The 20,872-nt window shown below is 47.3% G+C and overlaps 1 protein-coding gene across 2 annotated transcripts; it reads right to left on the bottom strand.

The window, feature by feature from the left end:
• Positions 1–606: 606 nt before the first annotated feature.
• On the bottom strand, positions 607–19,547 carry synpo (synaptopodin). 2 transcript variants are annotated; one of them, XM_084695372.1, is made up of 4 exons: positions 19,473–19,547; positions 13,150–14,766; positions 5,693–7,827; positions 607–3,831 (listed from the first exon to the last, which is right to left on the bottom strand). In XM_084695372.1, the coding sequence occupies exons 2-4, from the start codon at positions 13,349–13,351 to the stop codon at positions 3,076–3,078; spliced, it is 3,093 nt and encodes a 1,030-aa protein (XP_084551498.1). In that variant the 5' UTR covers positions 13,352–14,766; positions 19,473–19,547; the 3' UTR covers positions 607–3,075. The 2 variants fall into 2 exon arrangements, with proteins under 2 accessions (XP_084551498.1, XP_084551499.1); XM_084695373.1 differs by lacking the exon at positions 19,473–19,547 and having other exon boundaries at positions 13,150–13,812; positions 14,569–15,238.
• Between the last annotated feature and the right edge of the window lie 1,325 nt (positions 19,548–20,872).

Below are 20,872 nucleotides of genomic sequence, written 5' to 3'. Positions count from 1 at the left end.
ATCATACGGATACTGTATGTTCATATTCACTCAGCGATCTAATATAATAAGTGTACTGTACCTTGCGAGTCGTGTATAGTCAAACAATACAATAACAATGAATAAGTGTATAATAATATTATGTCTGATAATGAGACGCAATTAGACTTTAATGCGTATTAAGTAAATTATGAGTTTAATTAACAATTAAAACATTCACAATAGAGGCTCACAAAATCAGATTAAATTGGAACTGATCTGTAGTCCTACAGGTGGCAGTCGATGCCCATGTAATACTCCAAACGTGCAGGACTCAGCAGCAGTGGAGAGCCGGCACGTTATGCTTGTATGAAGCATTTTGAAGCTACACTACCTTAGGCTACAATTTCAGTTAAAATAACTTTTCTTAAATTGTGTTCTCCTATCACAACTGGTTGACCTAGGTTCCCTCCTTGCTCCAGAGCACAGCATGCTGTAATGTGTTTGTATGTTCATTCTGATAATTAAAGCTGCAAGTGGGCACTGAAACTCATACCACCATGTCTTGAACATTATAACATACTAAGAATAAGGTTTTTATTTAATGATCTGTTGGGAGTCTGGAGAAAACACACCACAGACACAAAATAATTGTAATTAGAGTGTCATCACTTTTATTTTGTTTGTGTTCATTAATTTAAACAACACAGGGTCAAGATGGGAAGACGTATTTACAGTAAGGAGACATTAATGGTTGACAACCCATTTTTTAAGTGCCCCCTGTAAAAAAAAGAAGAAATCTGAACAAAATCAAAGAACCCTGATGATTATTTGTCCATAGATTTGGCTATGCTGGGCGTGATGGGAGTGCAGAAGTCGGGGTTAGATTGAAGCCCTCCATGATACAAGCCACAGGGCAATTCTGCCAAGGTGGCAAGTCACCATGCAACAGGTGTCCCTGTCACTCCAAATACACATCCGTTTAAACACTCAGAAATCTGCTGATGCGCCTGTGTACGTGTCGGAGGAGCTTGACAGTGATCACTCCTGTGTGTGTCCTAGTCCCCCTGTCCCCCTAAGGGCGGGGTGGGGAGGGGGGCAGAGGAGGGGTGCAGAGGAGGGGGGCAGAGGAGGGGGGCAGAGGAACACATGTGACCCCTTGGCCTGCTGAAAGTTGAAGAACGTCACATTTCCTGCTATAATTGCTTTGAAAACATTGATAGGCCATTATGGGACAATGTGTTCAGTGTGTGGTCGGTCTCACCCTTTACAGAGGGTCTGAGGCGGGCAGAATTACTTTTGGTGTGAATGACACCTGTTTGAGACATTGGAAGTCATGCCAAACTGTGCCATCAGAGCTGAATGACTAGAAGTGCAAAATCAAGTGAACATTTTAAAAACAAAACATCTAGAGAGACTAGATGAGTGTATGTGTGCATTAAAGTAATGTAAGTGAAATACCATCCATCCTTACTCACTGAATCAATTTATCACAACTCAATTCAGTCAGTTATTGTACAGCAACATCATCTTATCCTCCACCTTATGATTCTTTGTCAAACGCTTTCAATAAAGTCATCCTCAGACATGAAACACTCACAATTGTCTCTAAAACTAGTAACAATAGATTTCCTAGCAATGTCTTTGTTGTCCACAAATGAGTTAGTTCCCTGTTGGTGCACGACAGTTCCAGTACAGGTACAGTTTCCTGGTCCAGGCCCTATAAAGCCAAACACTGCTGACAGTACAAGCAAGAGGGACACCACATCTTGTGAGAATATCTCAAACCAGTTGGTTTCCTTATATCTCATTGTAAACATAACATGGGTTTTATTGAATAGGTGTTTTGGTCCCCAACTCAAATACCTACATACGTCTTCTCTTTCAACACTTCTCTCTACCAGTCTATCTGTAGAACGATACATTCATTTGAAGAAATGGAGTACATGAAGCAACATACACGCTGTACACAGAGGTGATAAATGAATTATTGCACTGTGCTGATTATGCATGTGAAGCTTTTTTCTCCCACTGGGTGAAAACAATGATATACAGCAATGTATGTTTTGGCCTTGTGATACTGTTCTAACGATATACCATTATGAATGTACCCATACTATTGCATGAGAAAGGTTATGGAATGTTAGAAGGAAATTAATCTCATCAAGTCTACCTCCAACCTTAATGTGCTTGTTATAGTCTGTTCTATGAATGTACTATTGCATCAACTTTCAAATAGTTTTTTTTTTTTTATGAAAGCATTGTCAATATGTGTTATATTTACACATTCTTGACTCCCTGCGGTCTCTACTTTATGTGTTTGTGTGTAACTCCCCTCAAGTTTGACTTGTCTCTACAAATTACAAATACAAACTACAAATAAAATGTCAGTTCAAGGCAGCACTACATGCCTTCCTACTCTATGTTTCTGCTGAGCTATATCTACAAAGCCAAATCATATTCTACTTTGAGGCATTACAATTTAATTGTGATGGGAGGAAATTATGTAACACTGTTCCAATGTGCAGAACCCAGATCATAGTCTTTGGTATACTTCAGCTATTACATTTTGGTTAAATTATATTTTTTTGTCCAAAGTAAGCTACAGTAGTTCCAGTACAATTGAATGCTTTTCCTAGTCAAATTCATGCTGTTTTTATATTCAATTACTGCCTGAATGCATATTTATTTATTTCATTTACATGGTCCATATTAAAAGTTACAGATGATGAGCGACTTTGGGTTTACAAAGATCCCTTAATTTCCCTTAATGTAAAACATGTCTCTCTTTCGCTTTATTAAACTAGGTGTCAGAGTTGAGAAAATATAAGGAAAGTGTCCCTTTAAAGTCCTCATTGTCGATGCCTCTGCTGGTCTTGTAAATGGAGACCTGAACATTCCTCTACGTCCACATTTGGTAAAACCACCACCAAACATCAGTCCCTTCAAGTTCCTGTCAGTTCCTATTCCTAACGATTGAACCCTGAACGATTTGGCCCAAGAAGTTTTTTGGAGTTGCGTATATGATCTCCACATCCTGTACACCTCCCACACCCTCGCTTTCCCCTCCGCAAATTTCCTCAGAAAGTTGAAGACGCTCACTGAGAGAGGCTCCCCCTACAGGTCAGTAGAGACACTGCCCCTCTTTACCCTCAGGCTGCCTCCCCAGCCGCGAGGGCAGGTGTTGTAGCTGCGCAGGCCAGGCGACCTCAGCCCAGAGTCCTCCGACTCCACAGACGCGTCCGAGTCAGTCAGCGAGCGGGTGTTGTAGAGCCTGACTGGGGAGCGGATCAGCTGGGTGGGAATGGGAGGAGGGCTGGTGAAGGGGGGAGACTGGGCCCCCAGAGCCCGGGACTGCCAGGGGCTGAAGGGAGGCTTGCTGTGTTCGTAGGCCTGATGGTGAGGGCCCCCTAGTGGCGAGATGGGAAGGTTGTGGCTGCTCAGCGCGCCTGGCGATGGGCTGTTCTTGCGCTTGGCGGCGTTGATGATGTTCTTGGCCAGGATGCGGTGGTTGGCCTTGGAGTCGAGGCTGCTGACATTGGGAGAGAGGCAGCGGTTCTCCCTGACCAAGGAGACAGGGGAGGTGGCTGTAGATGGATGCTGGGATCTGGAGATGGGGGTGGAGGAGGGCTGACTGGCCTGGTACACCATGGGGGATTGGCAGCGGGTTTCCCAAGGTGGGCAGACGGGGGAGCTGGATATAGGTGTGTGGGGGGCTCTGGAGGGGGTGGAGGAGGGGAGCTGGCTGGTCTGGAGGCTGGGGGACCAGGTCCCACTGCTGGGTCCCTCTGGGCTGCTGAAACGTCTGGTGAACTGGGGGGTTCTGGTGGGAGTGGGGGTCTGGGTTGGGGTTGTAGGGGACTCCTTTATTGCCTGCATAAAAAGGACAGAGAATGTAGTTTTACACTCCAGCCATGCTTGCCTCAAGGTGCTATTAATGCGAAGAAGTACTGTCTATATACACAGCAACAAAACTCAAGATAACAGTGTAAGAGCAGGGAATTATTTGAACAGCATATTGTGAGTAGACTGACATAATATACATTTGGTCCACACATTCCATGAAAGCCTTTTCAAAAGTTTGGGCGAATGACCCTGCTCCGTTTAGTACAACTTGGTTTCCGAGACGACAAAGAGGCCACAACACCTACTGTCTCAGGGTACTCCTCCCTCAAGACAGGACATCAGAGACGATACGGGTCTCCTATGGGTCTCTCAGGTTTCTGTCAGCTGGCCTGGCCGAGGTGACTAACCTTTATGAGGGGTGTGCCGTTACTCTCCTGGTGCTGTTGCCAAGCTTTGCACCTTCAGCAACTGTTTGCTCCCTGACACAGAGAGGGGCCTCTGGGATCCAGACAACGACAGTTTAGGACACAAAAGGTGTGTGTGTGGAGCCTAGACGTATGCCTCGGGGTAGAGCGAGCAGCATTCACAGCAGACATGCAAGGGTCAGGCTAGGGTCAACCCATCTCTGGAAAGGTGTAAAACCCTGGAGCCAATTCCCATATTCAAAGGAACAGGTCAGAGGTCTGTGATGTGATCACTCAAGTTCTTAGTGGGGGTTTCCCCATCGACAACAGCACCCTTTTAGTGCTGGAAATGATATTTCTCTCAATATATCAAGAGAACACAAAGTCCCTTGTGTTGTCCAGTAACTAGTTTGAGTTATTAGAGAAAAAAGCACTGTGCGGTTCATAAACTGTGAATACAGACAGGGAAAGTAAAAGTGGGAAAGTAGGAAACAAAGCTGAGGCACATCAAGTACAGACAGTTCACAGGAAGAGGTTAGAAGAAAGCTTTAATCAGGAAAGAAACAGGGAAACAGAAGACTTCCATTAAGGAGACAGGAAGACAGCAGAAGTACACAAGAGATCTGAGAAGAAGAAAAAATGTCTTTCATGTGAGAAAGTATTATTCTGGCCTCTCCTTCCAATCAGATCAAGATTTACGTCTTGATGCCTTCCTTCATGTTCCTAGCTGTATATTATTTGATGACTAAACAGTCCACCTGGAATTACTGCTCTGTCGAGTCATAAAACAGTGCACATTACGTCAAATAGCATGCAGCCTGACAATTAAAAACATCAATAGATTTGAAACACACACACACACCATATAATTTGGTAGAGAGCATCGAAAAGCTAAAATAGGCTGATTCCCCTAAAGAAATGAAGACATTAAGGGAGTTTCCTCACCACCACTTTCATGTCTGTGAGTCCATATTAAACTGCAAATCATAGATCATAAAACAGACGCCAGACCATCTGCTAAAGTGCTTTGTAAGGCAGTGTCACTTGGATGCCTGGAGACTTGAGGCAGAAAAACACTGGAAAATGTGTGAAGCCATTTCTCATCTCAAAGTTATTCAGACCTGACTGCTGAAGTGCACTTAGTTACTCTGGATACAGTGACTTACCCATCTTAAAGCACATATTTAGTCTTAAAGTGATTAATTACTACTTTCGGATATCCCTGTTTGGGATTAGCTGCATGACAGCCTTCTCATACATTAATATGACTACAATAAAATATACAAAAATGCATTCAATAACTAGAAATCTACTTGTTAAATCTACAAAAACACAAAAAAGACACATCCATCTATTAGTGTACAAAAATAATCTATGCAAAGCTTATCCTGTGTGCAATATCTACAGTATTGTAGCACTCCTTCACTTTGCTGTGCCATGGTCATGTAAACAGAGAATCAGAAGTAGATAGAAGGCCTCCACACCTGCGGTTCAATCCCTGCCTTCTTTGCAGAGAAGGTGGGCCTTGGTGCCTGGGCCCCTGACCGAGGGGAGGCCACTCGCTCGGGAGAGAAGGCCGACACAGGGGAGGTGATCCTGGGCTGCCTGGAGCGGGGAGCCCCCCCGTAGTGGTGAGAGTGGTCCCCAGGTCCCATCCCTCCGACAGGGCTGAGAGGGTGCTGGGGGGACAGGCAGTGGGCAGGCCTTAAGCTGGCCTGGGAGCTGAAGTGGGGAGAGGGGCTGGTGGGAAGGGAGGTCTGCCGGGAGTAAGACGTGACCACAGGCTTGGGAGGCGGTGCTCCCCTGGGCAGAGAGCTCCTTGGATCTTTGATGGGGTTGAAGATGAAAAGGGAGGAGTTGAGCTGGTATGGCTGGTGCCTGGATAGGTCCATCTCTATCTTGGTACAGCCATTCTCCAGAGGGGGGCTCTCAGGCTTGGGGGGCGGGGCCTTCACGCTGGGCTTCCTCTGGACAGGCTGCTGGGCCTTGAGGGTCCGTGAGAGCTGATCGCTGATGTTGGAGTTGGTAGCGATGGCTTTGACCCGCCCAGGCATGTTAGACGGATACACCCAAGATGGTGGCAGAGACATGGTGGGGGAGGGAGATCTACGCTGGCCTGCGTTCTGTTTCTCCAACACGTATTTCTCCATCCTGGACTGGCGCTTGGCAAACAGCTCCGCCCCCTTCCCTGTGGCGTTGGTGAGGGTCTGCTCAGGCTTGTGATCCATCCGGGCTCGGGTCCTGGAGCTCTTCAGGGTGGTGGACCACTCTGGCACTGCGGCTTCCTCCAGCTTCACTTCCTCCTTTGCTAGGAAGTTGGAGGCCTCCGCCCCCAGGGCCAGTAGCTCCTCCTCGGAGGCAGGCTCAACCACACACCTGGGTCCGTGTTTCTTCCTCTCATCAGCCCCCTGAACGAGGGACAGCAGCTCCGGGTTGGGAGCCATCACCGGCTTCTCCTTGAACGTAAACATGGACTTCCGGGTTCCCCGTCTGGCCGCGCCTTCCTCCAGGATGCCCGTTTTGATTTGCACATGCGGTTTCCAATCCGCAGCGGGCTTTGGGACAAAGGTGGAGGGGCGAGGGGCTGTGGGAGGGGCGTACTGGGTCACCGGAGGGGTGGGCGGGACATACTGAGACACCTGGGGAGCCGAGGGGGGGGCATACTGGCACACTGGGGGGGGCAACGGGGACATGGCGGGAGACATGCAGAGGGGGCTGGAGAAGGCCTGCGGAGACTGACAGGTAAAGGCTGGGAGAGGGGGGGTGGGGTAGGATGGGGGAGGAGGGGGAGGGGAGAAGGCCACGGGCCGAGGGAGAGGGGGGGTGGAGTAAGAGGGAGCAGGGGGGATGTCCATGACTGGGCTCCGGGTGTCTGGGGACTGGACCGTGGTGGGAGAGAAGAAAGGTCTGGCTGTTCTGTTGATGATGGTAGACGGTTGTTTGGATAGGGACACGGACACTTTCTCAGGGGCACTATGGCAACCATTATGGAGATCTCCAGGGGATTCGGGCTCTGTGATTGCTCCGTTCACCCCTGGTTCACCCGGCTGTGGCTCACTCTGGACTGCACCACTGTGGTCACTAGCAAAGGGAATATCATTCTTGACTTCACTCTCCTGCTCCACATGTGTCTCCTGCCTCAGCTCCTCCATCTCCTTCATCTTCACCTCCCCTTCCTCCTCCTTCTCGTTCACAGGCAGGAAGTGCCTCTCCTGTATGACGCTGTCCGCCACATCCTCCATCTCGTGGACAGGTTCACTTGGCTCCTCCATGATGTCACTTCCTCTGAATGCTAGCCTAGTGGGAGACCAGGGTGGTTTAGAGGCAATGTTCTTCAAGTTTCGTTCACGGTCCTTCCCCTCACTGGCTCTCTCTGACCATGTCAGATTGTTCCTAGGAGGCCCAATGTGCTTGTCATCCTCCGCGGCGCGTCGCCCTGTCCCACCCTCGACGCCACTCTCTAGCGTGAAGGCGTTGACTCGCTTCTTGCGTCGGTTGAAGAGCTGAACTCCTCTGGAGTTGGAGTTGGAGGGAATGGTGAGCTGGGCCGCGATGATCTGACTCCTCACACGAGCCTCCTTCAGATCTTTATCTGACAGACTGGCACTTCTGGTCAGGTCTGGAGAGGAAAGACAGAGAAAAAGAAAGACCCAAGGAATGAAAGAAGAGAGAGTGAGAGGGAGAGGGAGAGAGAGAGAGAGAGAGAGAGAGAGAGAGAGAGAGAGAGAGAGAGAGAGAGAGAGAGAGAGAGAGAGAGAGAGAGAGAGAGAGAGAGAGAGAAATGAGAGGAGAAAACAGAGAACAGCATTAGAACTTGAATTCAATATCAACTTTAATATTACAGGTAAATGGATACAAAGTACTTCATAATCTGACAGGGACTGCTTTAGCTTCTCTGAAACACAGCGAGCTCTTTCAGCAGCTGTCCTAAAAATTATTCCTCAAACAATGCTTGTAAATTGTTTGAGAAGCGTGAACCAACAAGTACAAAGTCTTTACAAGTCTGGGGAGAAATATACAATTTAAAAACCCACATAATAGTTTCTTCTGCATATGGCTTGTATTGCTCTTTGTACATTTGAATATGAGTCATGTTGCATTGCAAAAACAGTCTGCACTTCGCACTTTTATAAACAGATTTGGGGCATCGGAAATGGATACACCAGACCGAGGACAGTTGTCAAATAAACATGTTCTCAAGAAAGATGTGAGAAGCTGTTTGAGTAAAGCTGAGAAAATAAAGCTTGAGTCAGAGCCCTTTAAAACAACAACAACTACCCATATCAGTTGTGAACCAACACTGACTTGGCGCTTCTGATCGTTATGCTGAAAATGTGAAAGAACAACACACTTTTGTTGAAAGTGTCTTTAGTTTATTGTCTGGGCTTAAGAGCTCCATTCCGCGCTGCTCGACTATTTCCTCTGCCATCTGCGGTAGTCCCTCCCTGAGCATTCCTCAACTGCCGAGAAAATACCCTGCCTGAGTTTCCAACATGCCTTTGGTCATTTCTTCAAGGCTATCGCTCAAACATTCGTGCATAATAAACCATTTCAGCACTTCACGATTTTAAGTGGAAACGCCTCTGGATTGGTGCTTAAACACTTGAACTGTGTGCTCCTATCAAGTGCCACTACAGTCTGCCCATCTGCAGCATTCAGGGAAACACATCCCTCCAAAGTGTATTGTGTAACAGACATGTCACGGAATCACGGAATACTGCAGTATCATTTATAAACGTTAAAGATAAGACCCTTTGCGCATCGGTGAAATTCCGTGATTTTCAAAAGCACATGATTTGGGAGGAGTGGCACCAAAACAACATATCACTGTAATTGATTGGAATGTGGATGGTTGCGTTTCCTCGTGATGGAATTCAATCACCGGCCCAGAAAGGCAGGCACAGCAGCGAGCATTTCATCTTGCTCTTAAGCGAGGATCCAGGTACACTGTTTGAAACAATTATGTGCCAATCAATTTCCTACTCTCAATGATGCCAGCTGTAACGTTTATCCATCGTTTTCCTGGCGCAGCCTCAGAGCAGTCTTGCATTGAAAGGCAGAACGACAGCTTTATCCAAGAAGGCATGTAGTGCATCTGTCTTTGATTTAAGAGACAGAAATCTATAGCCTACTTAATTGAATTAACCCACAGAAGGCAGTTGAAAGTCTGTGGTTGAATAAAAAACCTCTTGCACTACCTTGTTCAAACTAGTTTTTGTTTTATAAAATATTAAGGTGACTTTGTTATGACTAAAGGAGGATTAGAAACCTCTCCGTGCAATTAACACCTGGAATGCATTCCCGCCTGCATGAATGATATTTGGAGAGACGTAAGAAACCGGTAAAAACTAAAAGTGAATATATGCCCTTGCTTCATAAATAGGCCTATGCATCACATTGTTTGACAAGGAGCAACATTAAGATGTTAACGTATTGACATTCGGCTACGTTTCTAATAAAGTTGCAATGATCTATCTTAAGGCATAGGTTTACAACATTTTTGAAAAGCGAAATTCTTAGAAATTCTGACCAAAACACGGGTCAGAATGCAACATGCACCAATAGGCCTACCTGTTGATAGCCTAGCTGTCACTGTGGGTGGTAACTGACTCCAGATTCCCAATAAAGTAAGTAAGATGTCCTGCGTTTGTAGTGCAAATAGCCTGGGGTTTATGTTGTCCTGTTATAACACTTAACGAATGTTGCCAGTGAACCATTTATGTTTACGGTAATCCCTGCCACTGGTGAACAGCAGACTACCTATCAGATGACACTGGCGTGCGGATCCTATGATTGATTAGTCTGATATGAAGGCAGATGACGTTGGGAACCGAGAGCTGCTTTTAAAAGCAATTAAATTAGGAAGTATAAAAATGGCAAAACATCGTTTTTATACATTTTGATGTATTAATAAATACGTTATACATGTAAGAATAAATGCTTTGATAAGGTCCAGGTCATCCAGTGCGTAAATTGGATCTCGTGGAGTGCCAAGTAAATTGACATCAGCTATCAGTGCCCACCCGAGACCTGGCAACAAACTCAATTGAATTAACTTTCAATTATGTGTCTGATACTGACGCTAAACGTGTATTACAGTTGGTATGCATGCAGATGAAATAACGCACATTTGGGTATATAACAGCAGTCGTTTAATGTTCCCTTTCCCTAAACCACTACAGTTAACTATTTTACACTTGTTGAATACGAGTCCACACAAGGCATTCCAAACTTTATCGTTAGGCATTTTACATTTTGAAAACGTCATATAAGTATACAGATAAAATGTTGCTCAGTCTACGGAAAAGTAGTTTGGTCACCGGGAAATGGGGCTATATTAAAGCATCCTCGCTTTCTTGTCTTACCTTTGAAATTCAGAACTCCGCGCTTTTGTGCAGTTCCACAAGCTTTTCCAATTTAACTGTGTCTGAGACCTACACACCCCCTTTCTGAATCTAGAGCTAGGATCGGATTTCGTTTTCGTTGCAAATGCTGGTCCACAGTGCGCCCGAGCTCGCCTCCAGTCCAGCGCACACTGCGCGCGGAGAGGGTGAGTGTCTTGCTCTCAATACCGCACTCTACTGAACAACTCCACACGCGCATGATCCTCGCAATTCCAAACTAGAACTAACGTTCATTCCAAGAAGCAAAGCATCAACAAGAACAGGCCAGGATGCCCCATAGCAAAATCATTAAAAAGAACTCTGGACGCTTATCAGAGGGTGTACAGACTTTTCGACCTTGATCTTGTTATGGTGTGGTGGTACAGCACCAGCCAGTACGCACATACTGATAGCCTTTATCTGCATCTGACTAAACTGGATGCACATGTACACAGAGCAAAAGCGAGAAGCTTAGTAGGATAAACAAGCAGCTATTTCAGGTTATTTCCATGACATTGAGCCATGACTGAACTACCAACTGATGCCAGTGGAGGAGGAAGTTTGATCTACACAGCCCTATCTCAAATTTACCAACACAAGTCAAACAAGCCCTTCACTCTGTAGGTATTAGGGTTGACATGTAGGGGAGCCTACATCAGTTCCATGTCACCCCTGACCCAGACTTTGGGTCTGAAGAACTCCAGGTACCAGAGGAGACCACGAGTCATGCGTGCATATGAATTAGACCACTGGGAGAGGACTAGTCCTCAATGGGCAGTATGTCTGTCAGGCTGATGTGTGTGTCTGTGTGTGTGTGTGTGTGTGTCTGTGTGTGTGTGTGTGTGTGTGTGTGCCCTCTCTGAACCCCAAGAGCTCTACATGCAGAGGAGGGACAGGAATTTCCTTTTCTTCAGTAGAGACATAACTCGGCCCTTGGCAATGATGCAAAAGCCCTGTACTGCTGCCCCCCTCCCTCTCTCTCTCTCTCTCTCTCTCTCTCTCTCTCTCTCTCTCTCTCTCTCTCTCTCTCTGTCTCTCTCTCTCTGTCTCTCTCTCTCTCTGCCTCTGTCTTTCTTCCCATCTTAGTCTGTACACTTTCACCTCATTCATCAGTGCTGTTCTTCTTCTTCCCTTCCTCTCCATTTCTGTCCCTGTATTTCTTTCTGTCTTTCTCTCTCTCTGATCTCCATACCTCCACTCCCCCGGGGCTGAATGAAGACAGACCGGAGAACTCCCCCAAACCTCAGCAAGCAGAGCAGAAGGATTAGAGTCAAGCATACGGGGAACGGGGGGGGGGGGGGGGGGGGGTGGGGGGGGGGTGGCTGCAGTTGTGTATCAAAGGTCAGATTACTCTGTCTGTCGGATGTTATCTTTCGCTGGGGGACAGCGGAGGGGGGAGAAGGGGAGGACGGGGGGGAGGAGAGGGGGAGGAAAGGGTGAGGCAGCGGGCCCGGTGGGTGATGTGTGGAGCAGTGTGAAGAGGCAGGGATTAACAGAGGTCCTGGGGTGTTACTGGCCCGAGAGTGACTTCACCTCCCTCTGAATCCCACGGGGGACACAGCCCCAGCCAAGAGGTTTAGCCCCAGCTTTGCTCGTGCTGCTGCCTCTGTACTGCAGAGGCTCTATCTGACTTGCCAGGGCCACTGCTCCATGGTAGTAGCTTGCAACAACATTATTGTTGTTGTTGCTTAAGCATTTAATTATACGCCAAGTATAGAACAATCCAATGATGTTTCCTGATCTTATCAAGAGAAAGGGCTTTTTGCTCCACCTATAGATGCCCTGACATAGGCTGTTCACGGGAACACCATGGTGTGTCTGAACTGAGTTTCCTCAAAACACAATGCCATGTTGGATTCTATTAATGGTCTACTCTGTCAATATTGTCATAACCTTCATGTACTGTAATCACCCTGTCAGCCTATGGCTGTCCGAGGGTGGTTTTCCCACCATTAGGTTTTTACGAGCTAACAATGCTACTCGGCTAACATGTTTGTGCCCTTTCTTCTACACACACTCAGATCTTTGTTGTGAGACTAATGATCTTTAGAATCAATTATGGATTCTTTTTCCGAACTACTTTTACCACAACTTAGTCCATTAGGGTCAGTGGGTATGTACTGATTTAAGATTTAGCCCATTACAGTAAGTGTGGTGTGCTGATTGCATTTCCATTGCTAGTTAGGGCAGCCTGTGTTTCAACGGCAAGGAAACAGATGTCTCATTGAGAGTGAGGCTGTCTCTGAAGTTCGAAGTCCTGGCTGTGTTCCAACTGTAACTGTTGTCTCCTTGCTCTCCTCCTCAGTAATGACCTTTCTCCTCCATGACTTACTCTACTGCACATCTGAGCTGCGTTACAGAAGTGCCTCTGTCATCTTTTCAAAACTGCTCTCTGAACAAATGTGAATCATATTGAGTTACTTATTCCAGTCAACAAGTCTCATGAGTGTAATGTCATCACATTGAACAACAGATACTGCACACGCACGCAACTGCTGTTTGCTGTACATGGCCTGGGCTAAATGTAAACAGACACAATGAACAGACATGAGACTCACTTGCTTTTCGAGGCATCTGATTGGTGCTGGAGGCCAAAGCTGACTGCCCTTTGACCTCTGTGTAGTCCCTCCCGTCCCAGGAGGCATTGCTTTCTGTGACAAGGTTGACCGCTTCTTGCCCCACCTGGAGCGGTTTCCTCTGCCCTCCAGGGCTCCAGCTTACCCCCCTCCTGATAGACATGTGCCCCCTCTCAGTCTCCATGTCCGTCCCAGTATTCTGCCTCTGCTCTCAGGGAGAGCTTGTGTCCTGTGGAGGTGGTCCGGTCCTGGTCCTGAGCAGTCCCCTCCTCCCTGGTCAGTTGAAGCCCTCTCTAGCTATGTAACGTTCCAAGGGAGGGTCACTGTTTTGGAGTGCGCAGGGAGGATCGAGTCCTTTCTGGCACACAGAGCAAGGACGACGGAGAGGAAAAGGCCAACACACGACCAGGAAGCCGTGAGGGAGCAGCTCAGATGACCCGGCGACGGCCGCCAGTCACGTCGCTCCGTTCCGCAGTGATCCCTGGAAGTGTTCTCCTGCAGATCCTCAACAGAGGAGGGCTCTCTCCTCACACACGGAGCTCTTCACAATCTAACGGGACCTCCCAGGAGAGGCTGCGCCGGAGCACCCTGGACCAGTTCCCATGGACGGAGGCCAAAGATATTTCACAATTGGGATGTGCTTTTCTGTGAATCGAGCAGAAGAGCAAACTCAAAACCGTCCAGCTTTCTATTTGTGTCAATCGCTTCTCTCTCTCTCTCTCTCTCTCTCTCTCTCTCTCTCTCTCTCTCTCTCTCTCTCTCTCTCTCTCTCTCTCTCTCTCTCTCTATCTCTCTGTCTCTCTCAATCTCTCTCTCCCCTCTCTCTCTCCCTCTCTCTCTCTCTCTCTTTCCGACCCAGGCGTTTTCTCTTCCTCGTTTCTTTCTTATGCGAGACACCAAAACATGTCTGTTGACGACAGTGCAATCTCTCTCCCACAGATTATTTTTCTTTTCCAGAAAATGATCCCCTCTTTATCTTGGACGACCATAACTCAGCAGCGCCGATGAGGAGGGGGTCCATGTAAAGCAGCTTCCTGCCGTTAGGGCCACGTTAGGAATAACATTTCACTCTAAAAGGTTACTCCAAAGAGCTGTTTGGATTCAGAGCCTCCAAGACCTCAGCAGGATTTGCTTTATTGTTTTTCATCTGCACGTTTATATCTTATCCAGATGGTTTCCTGTGTGATTCCATGTACATTAAGCCCCCCCAGAAAACTGTTTCTATAAACACGATAATTGATCTCTTCCCCTGAGTTTTAACCTCAGATCACGGAGTACTTTAACAAGACATGTTTGCTTGATGGATGTTAGCTTTAAGCAAATGATGAGATGTTATCTTTGACATGTATTTAGTGGACCACGGGTCTTGAGTTCCCGGTTCACTCGCCCTGTTCAAGGTACCTCTGTGTTTGTCTAGGTCTTGTCATCTGATGTCTGTGTTAAGGCAAGTCAGCTGTTTATCCAGCCTGGTAGACTTCCATTCATTTAGATAAGTCTTGGCTTTCCATTCACACTGTGGAACGAGAGCAAAGGGATATTTGAGGTTAGGGAAGTTGATCTTCTTTGTCCCAAATGAGTGTTCCTCATGTGCACTGCCACCTGAAAGATAAATCAAAGACGGGTTTATTCTTCCCATCAACATTTATACATTTGGATGCTGCAAAACAGTACACATTACCGAGTGAACTTTCGCTGTCTTTATGTAGCCTACATTTACTACTGTGCTACTACTGTGGCCTATATATCTGTTGATGGGAAAGAATAATGGACTAAACATCAACCACCGCCAGATAGCATGGGGACGTTGAGCCGTTTACAGCTGTTTGTTAGGTCTGGGCTCAGCTCAGGCTTTCCACAGCATCTAAATCCTCCTCCTTCTCCCAGTCCCCCACAGAGACATACCCCAGGAACCATGCGGTCATCGGTTTGCAGTGAGATGAAAGTTAGGGCCTGCTATCTAAGAAAGTCCCTCCGGAGCATTCCCAAAGAAATTGGGGTTTTGAAACAAACTCTGCAATTTTATACTACACTATTTAAGAGATGTATATTTCAGAGAAAGTCGTGTGGTTTCCACAAAGTTTGATAATATGCTGCCCCCCTGCAAGTAATGCTTTTTAATGTGCATCTTTTCTGCCAAATATCATAAATCTCCACCTACATGCATGCAGGAAACCCACTCATCTTATGTGTGGCAGAAGATCTGTCTCCCCACAATGAGCTAGCATGGTGGAAGGGTGGAAAAGGAAACTCGGGAAACGCCTTCATAATAAAAGTTTGACGGTGATAAATCCAGTGGTCCACTCTGGGAGGAAGGGGGGGGGGGTCATTGGGTAAGGGAGATCACAACTCATTATGCTGTGGATGTTGGAAATCTCATAGAAAAGTGACCCAAGGTATCTGCTTTCTCTCTGCGTCAGGGCTGGGCCCTTGAACAGTAGTCTGGAGCTGCCAATGTAAGCTGGAATGAAGTACAGTATGGTGTGATGGGTTTTCAGGAAAAAACTAAAGGGGGACTCATGTCTTCAGCTCTCATAGAAGAACTCCTGTGGTCAGGATCCTCTTTCATGTCACACATCCCAGAAAGCATATCATGGGATTCTTCTCCCACTGTGTTATTAAACACACTGGCACCATGATAATGATAACCAGGGTTGGTGCGTCCTCATCCTTGACCAGACTTGTCTCTCCTTGAAGCACATGGGGGCTGTGTTTGTTGGGTTTGTGAGTCACCACTTCTCAAAAGAAGGAGGGCCCTACAAGAGCAATTCCAGACAAAGGGTTTCACCTATCTGGTGGAAAATGTGGGTCTTGATTTCGGATTTTGGAGATGGATTGTGTGGATTCACGTCGCCAAATATTTGAAGTTTGAGACTTTTTACTTTTCAAAATGACCTCAGTACGTTTCCCCGACCCCAATGGGTTCTTGAGATGTGTCACTCTGGTGAGTTGTTTAGCTAAGATGGGGTAGGAAAATAACAACAGACGTGCAGTCATCTTTGTACTGTACGTGCACAAGCTGTCTCCCAATCACCCCACCCTGCCCTTCCCCACCTTTCCCCCCTCCTTCACAACACAAGAGCTGAGGCAGTCGCTCACATGTGACCCGTTACAACCCCAAATAAAGACAATCGCCCCCCAAACACAACAGCACGTTGTTCCCAGTAAATGCCTTCCACACTAGTGCACCCATGTGTGTGTGTGTGTGTGTGTGTGTGGAGACGAGGCAGAGAAGAAGGACAGTATTGTTTAGGATCTCTGACAAGAGACCTTTGATTCCCCCTGATCTGTAGAGAACAGACATATTTTACCCTCCATCTGAATGTCATGTTGAAGCTGCAGAACGGCATTTTATGATCCGATTTGGTTTTGTCAGTTTACATTATTCTGGCAGCGAGTGAATGGATCAGATTGAAGTTTGAGATCTCTGTTTTCAACAGGATCTCATTGATGTTGAAGGTTCTTAGGTATGCAACAATAGGCTGACAAGTGCAGTTTGAAATGCACATCAAACACAAAGTTAAAAAGGGTTTGACCTTCTTCATGATCGAAACTGGAACTGTTTAGTCTTCACAAGACAAAGAACATATGTGAGATTATCTAAATGGACATTACTGGAACAGATTACAAGATTCTGGCAAACACAGCACCAGCAAAACTAAGACATATGTTCGAGTCATGTGAATATCCTTAACATTCTACCTGTGCATCTCTTGACCGGTAAATGTACTGTAGTTAGGGTTAGATGTCTCATGTCTCCTGAGAGAGTTGTTATTATGATGTCACTGTCGGACCGATATCAAAGAGACAGACTAATACCCTACCTGCCCAACTCTCCCTGACCTCCTTCATCCCTCCATCATTCCAGCTATCCGATGTCATCCCTCTGTTCTTCCATCTGTTCTCCAATTACGTTCACCTTGAAGTTCAAGTTCAAAGGTACCACTTGGTAACCACCTGTCCCCCCCACCTTTCCCCCCCACCTCCTCTTCCTCTGACCCCCACCACAACCCCCAGACCCTCCCCTCACAGACCCCCCCCGACCCTCCCCTCACCCCCAAGTGCTCCCCACTGACCCAGGTAGTTAAAACCAGGGATATCATTTACAGAGACTGTCACCCCTCAGGATGTTTAACTGTATAATCATGAGGTTCCTGTGTGTCTTCAACCCAGGGACAGATTTACAGCCAGGCTGCCCATCCCTTCGCCAGCTCTTTCCAGCCGGGGTGAAGGAGTGGTGCAGCACAAACACAGATGAACAAGTGAGAGAGAGAACGAGGGATTCATCATTCACGTACACCCCTCCCTCTCGACATTGGGACACTCTCACAGCTACTCTGCTCCGTGCGGTGTACCCCAGGTCACAGGGTGCACGCGCAGTCCAACCGCCTCACGTCTGTCTACGTTTCAAATACCTCACGTCAAGGCCGACGGGTCTTCAGCCGTGCTCCTCTGCTGCTGCAGGGTGGGCAGGGCAGGGCCGCGGGGCGGGAGACGCGGCACAGTGGAATGTGTGTGATGTGGGGACGGCAGGTGAGGGAGCATTCCTCTCGGGATCTCAAGTGTATCCGTTACCTATCCCATAATAAGACGTCTGAGGGAGACCATGACTGACATCCCGCTATGAAAACACGCCTAGGGCCACAAACTGTATGTGTGTGCATGCTTGTGTGGGGAGTGCGCATGTGTGTGTGTGATTGTGAGGTGAGTGTGTCTCTGTGTGTGTGTGTGCGTGTGTGTGTGTGTGTGTGCATATATTCCATGGCCCTGCCCTAGATCCATTACAGTGTGGCATGCACTAATTGTTCAGGCATAAACGCACACAGCTTCATCAGGGCCACTCTCTGCCTTGCCCTCACAAAGGGCCATTCAGTGACAGCACTCGAAAATCATTTGGGTTTGTGCTCCAAAACGGACATTCCTGCTACATCATTCTTAGTAGCCTGTGATGGTCCGCATGCCTTGGCTTGTGCAGGGGTGATGACAGGCATCAAAAACACCATCACTAAAATACTTCAGAAATGCCTCCCCCCTCCCCGATTCTCTCTGTCTTTCTTTCTCTTTCTCCTAAATCACGCTAAAAGGAAAAGCTTGTAATGGATTGTCTTCCATGTGCTGCTCGACCCACACAGAAAACCATAGTGTGGGAAACCTTAGGTGTGGAAGACACACACCCACAGTAGGTGTGGGTGGAAGAACACGATGCCAAGAAGGAGTGCCTTGTCAAAACACTTAAATGAACGGGCCTAAAACACTTTTAACATCAACACACTAGCACGACGGTACTGGGCGAAACATGCATGTGATTTCCAGGCTCTCCAAGAAAAGCATCAATGCTAAAACCAAAAGTGCAGGTGGAATAAAGGTTGTACTTGTTCTCCTCACACTAAAACAACTTGTTTAAAAAGAGCTCGGTGGTATGGCTGCATCCTGGGTTACCCCTCTCAAATGAGTTGGATGTCACTGACTAGTTTATGTGGAAACATATGGTCGAACAAAACGTACTGTCAGCCCCCTGTAAAACAGTTAATAGGCCTCACCTGTTGTGCTCACAGGAAGCAATTACTTACGTGTGTAAGTCAACCCAGAGTCCAGCTCGGATCTTCATTAGATACACCATCTAACGTTACAGTGGGCTGCCTACGCTCTGAACACAGTCAGGACAATAGGCTAGGCTAGCGGATACCACAGACCACCGCAGAGCACCGCGGAGCACCACAGAGCACCACAGAGCACCGCAGAGCACCGCGGAGCACCACAGAGCACCACAGAGCACCACAGAGCACCACGGAGCACCGCGGAGCACCACAGAGCACCACAGAGCACCACAGAGCACCACAGACCACCGCAGAGCACCGCGGAGCACCACAGAGCACCACAGAGCACCGCAGAGCACCGCGGAGCACCACAGAGCACCACAGAGCACCACAGAGCACGGTGCTGGTTACTAGCCTACCCCCCTCTGCAGGATCCCCAGCGGCAAAGAACAACAACAGCAGCACACAGATGTTTGTCATCTATTCAAACAACGGTTTTAACTTTCTCTGTCTCCCCTCCCTCTTCCGTTTCCCTCCGGTGCCTCCCCCCCTCCCCCCCCTCCCCCCTCCCCCCACCCCTCTCTCTCTTCCAGAGGTCTGATAAAGCCTTAGCCCTGAAGATCAACATAATTGACTACAGGTGACTTCGAACAGTGTCCAAGACTGCAGCCATGCATTTCACAAAACAATGAGTGTTTCTACGGCTAATGGTTGTTATCCAGCGTGCATGTTAGTGTGTGTGTGTGTTGTTAGAATGGGCAGGCTGCTCACCTGAGCTCCGCTGGGTCTGTCTGTGCGCAGAGGTTAGTTTGTACTGCCCCTTTTCAGCTGCTCCCATACTCTGCACACCTCCTTCTACCTCTCCCTCCCTCCCTCCTCGAGTGTGACTCTCTCTCTCCCCTTTCTCTCTCCCTCAGCCGAAGCAGACAGAGGGGAAGGGGTGGGGGTAGGTGGTGGAGGGGTAGCTCGTTGCTCGTTGCACTTGGAACACAGAAGGCTCTTTGTCTGGGCCTTTTCATATGGTTTCCTTCAAGCTTGCATACTGAACACATTATGCCATAATATATTTTCATATTCAACACAGGGATATCTGAGGATGTTTAAGTCTTTCTCCTTTCCCTCTTTTCCCTCCATACAGTCCAGGACCCCCCAAAAATAAAACAAAGAGAGAAATATATGCAAGGAAACGGTAAAGTATGGGCCATGCCGGCGCATTTGTTTATACTGTTTCTGACTGATATGAATTCTAAAGTAGACTTGTGAGAACATAGGCGTGTTTCCTCTTGAGATAGCAAAATGAAACCTTGGAACAGAGGGAGAAGTTATATACGTATGCAGGGTTGGATGGGAATGTAAGTCATGGCACTTCTATGTGTTCTATAAGGTTCTACAAGGTTGTATGCCACTGACTTTAGATCAAACTGAATTTCAACTATCAAACTACGACTTTGAATGTGTCTAATGTATCCCCAAAACACAACGTTAATGGCATTTCCTGCATAAAATAGTCTGATACCTAAAGATGTTCAAATTACCAAGTTTTTTTGTTTGTTTAGAAGCTTGATTTCATCCCATTTTAGTTTGGCTTACTGCCTTGCTTTGATAGGAGTAATATCATAATCACACTGCAGCCATGGACTAAACTCATGCTTCTTAATGGTGCATTTCCCCTGCTTTGCGGTACCCCACTGTTTTGAAAGAGGGTTTCCATAAGCCACAGGAAGGTGAACCAAAGGCCAAAGACAACTTTTTGTTTGCCTTGGGACTGTAACATTACAAAACTTGGATTTCAGGATCAATTTAATCCAGAATGCCTGGCTTTGAAACGCCACAGAGTGTGTGATGTTGGTGTGGCACCATGTCCTGTCACCATAATTCACCTCGTAGATGGATGGATGGTCCTGCCAAGTTAGCTCCATGATCCATCACTTAAAAGCCACTTTAAGTAGCTTTTTACTCATCAGCCCTCTCCTCCCTCATCCTCCCTCCTTTCTTCCTTCCCTTTCCCTCGTCACACACCATGACCATTCATCTCTCTCCACATTCATCCCCTTCTGCCTCCACTCTTCTTTTCCCTCTCCTCCCCCTACTTTCCCACCTCTCCATGCGCCCGCCCCTTCCTCGTTCCCCCAGCTCTTTCTCTCATCCCCTTCCCTCCCTCACTCACTCCC

Source organism: Hypomesus nipponensis, chromosome 1 (assembly GCF_054491055.1).
Source record: "Hypomesus nipponensis isolate SF chromosome 1, ASM5449105v1, whole genome shotgun sequence".
Lineage (NCBI taxonomy): Eukaryota > Metazoa > Chordata > Actinopteri > Osmeriformes > Osmeridae > Hypomesus > Hypomesus nipponensis.
Note: the sequence above shows the minus strand (reverse complement) of the source record. Positions and strands in the feature narration are given on the sequence as shown.

Excerpts from the sequence above, each read along its gene's own strand:
- synpo (XM_084695372.1), bottom strand. The coding sequence starts at position 13,351 with ATGGAGACTGAGAGGGGGCACATGTCTATCAGGAGGGGGGTAAGCTGG. Across the intron at positions 7,828-13,149 it reads TCAGATGCCTCGAAAAGCAA|ACCTGACCAGAAGTGCCAGT; the intron begins GTGAGTCTCATG and ends TTTCCTCTCCAG. Across the intron at positions 3,832-5,692 it reads AGGCAGGGATTGAACCGCAG|GCAATAAAGGAGTCCCCTAC; the intron begins GTGTGGAGGCCT and ends CTTTTTATGCAG.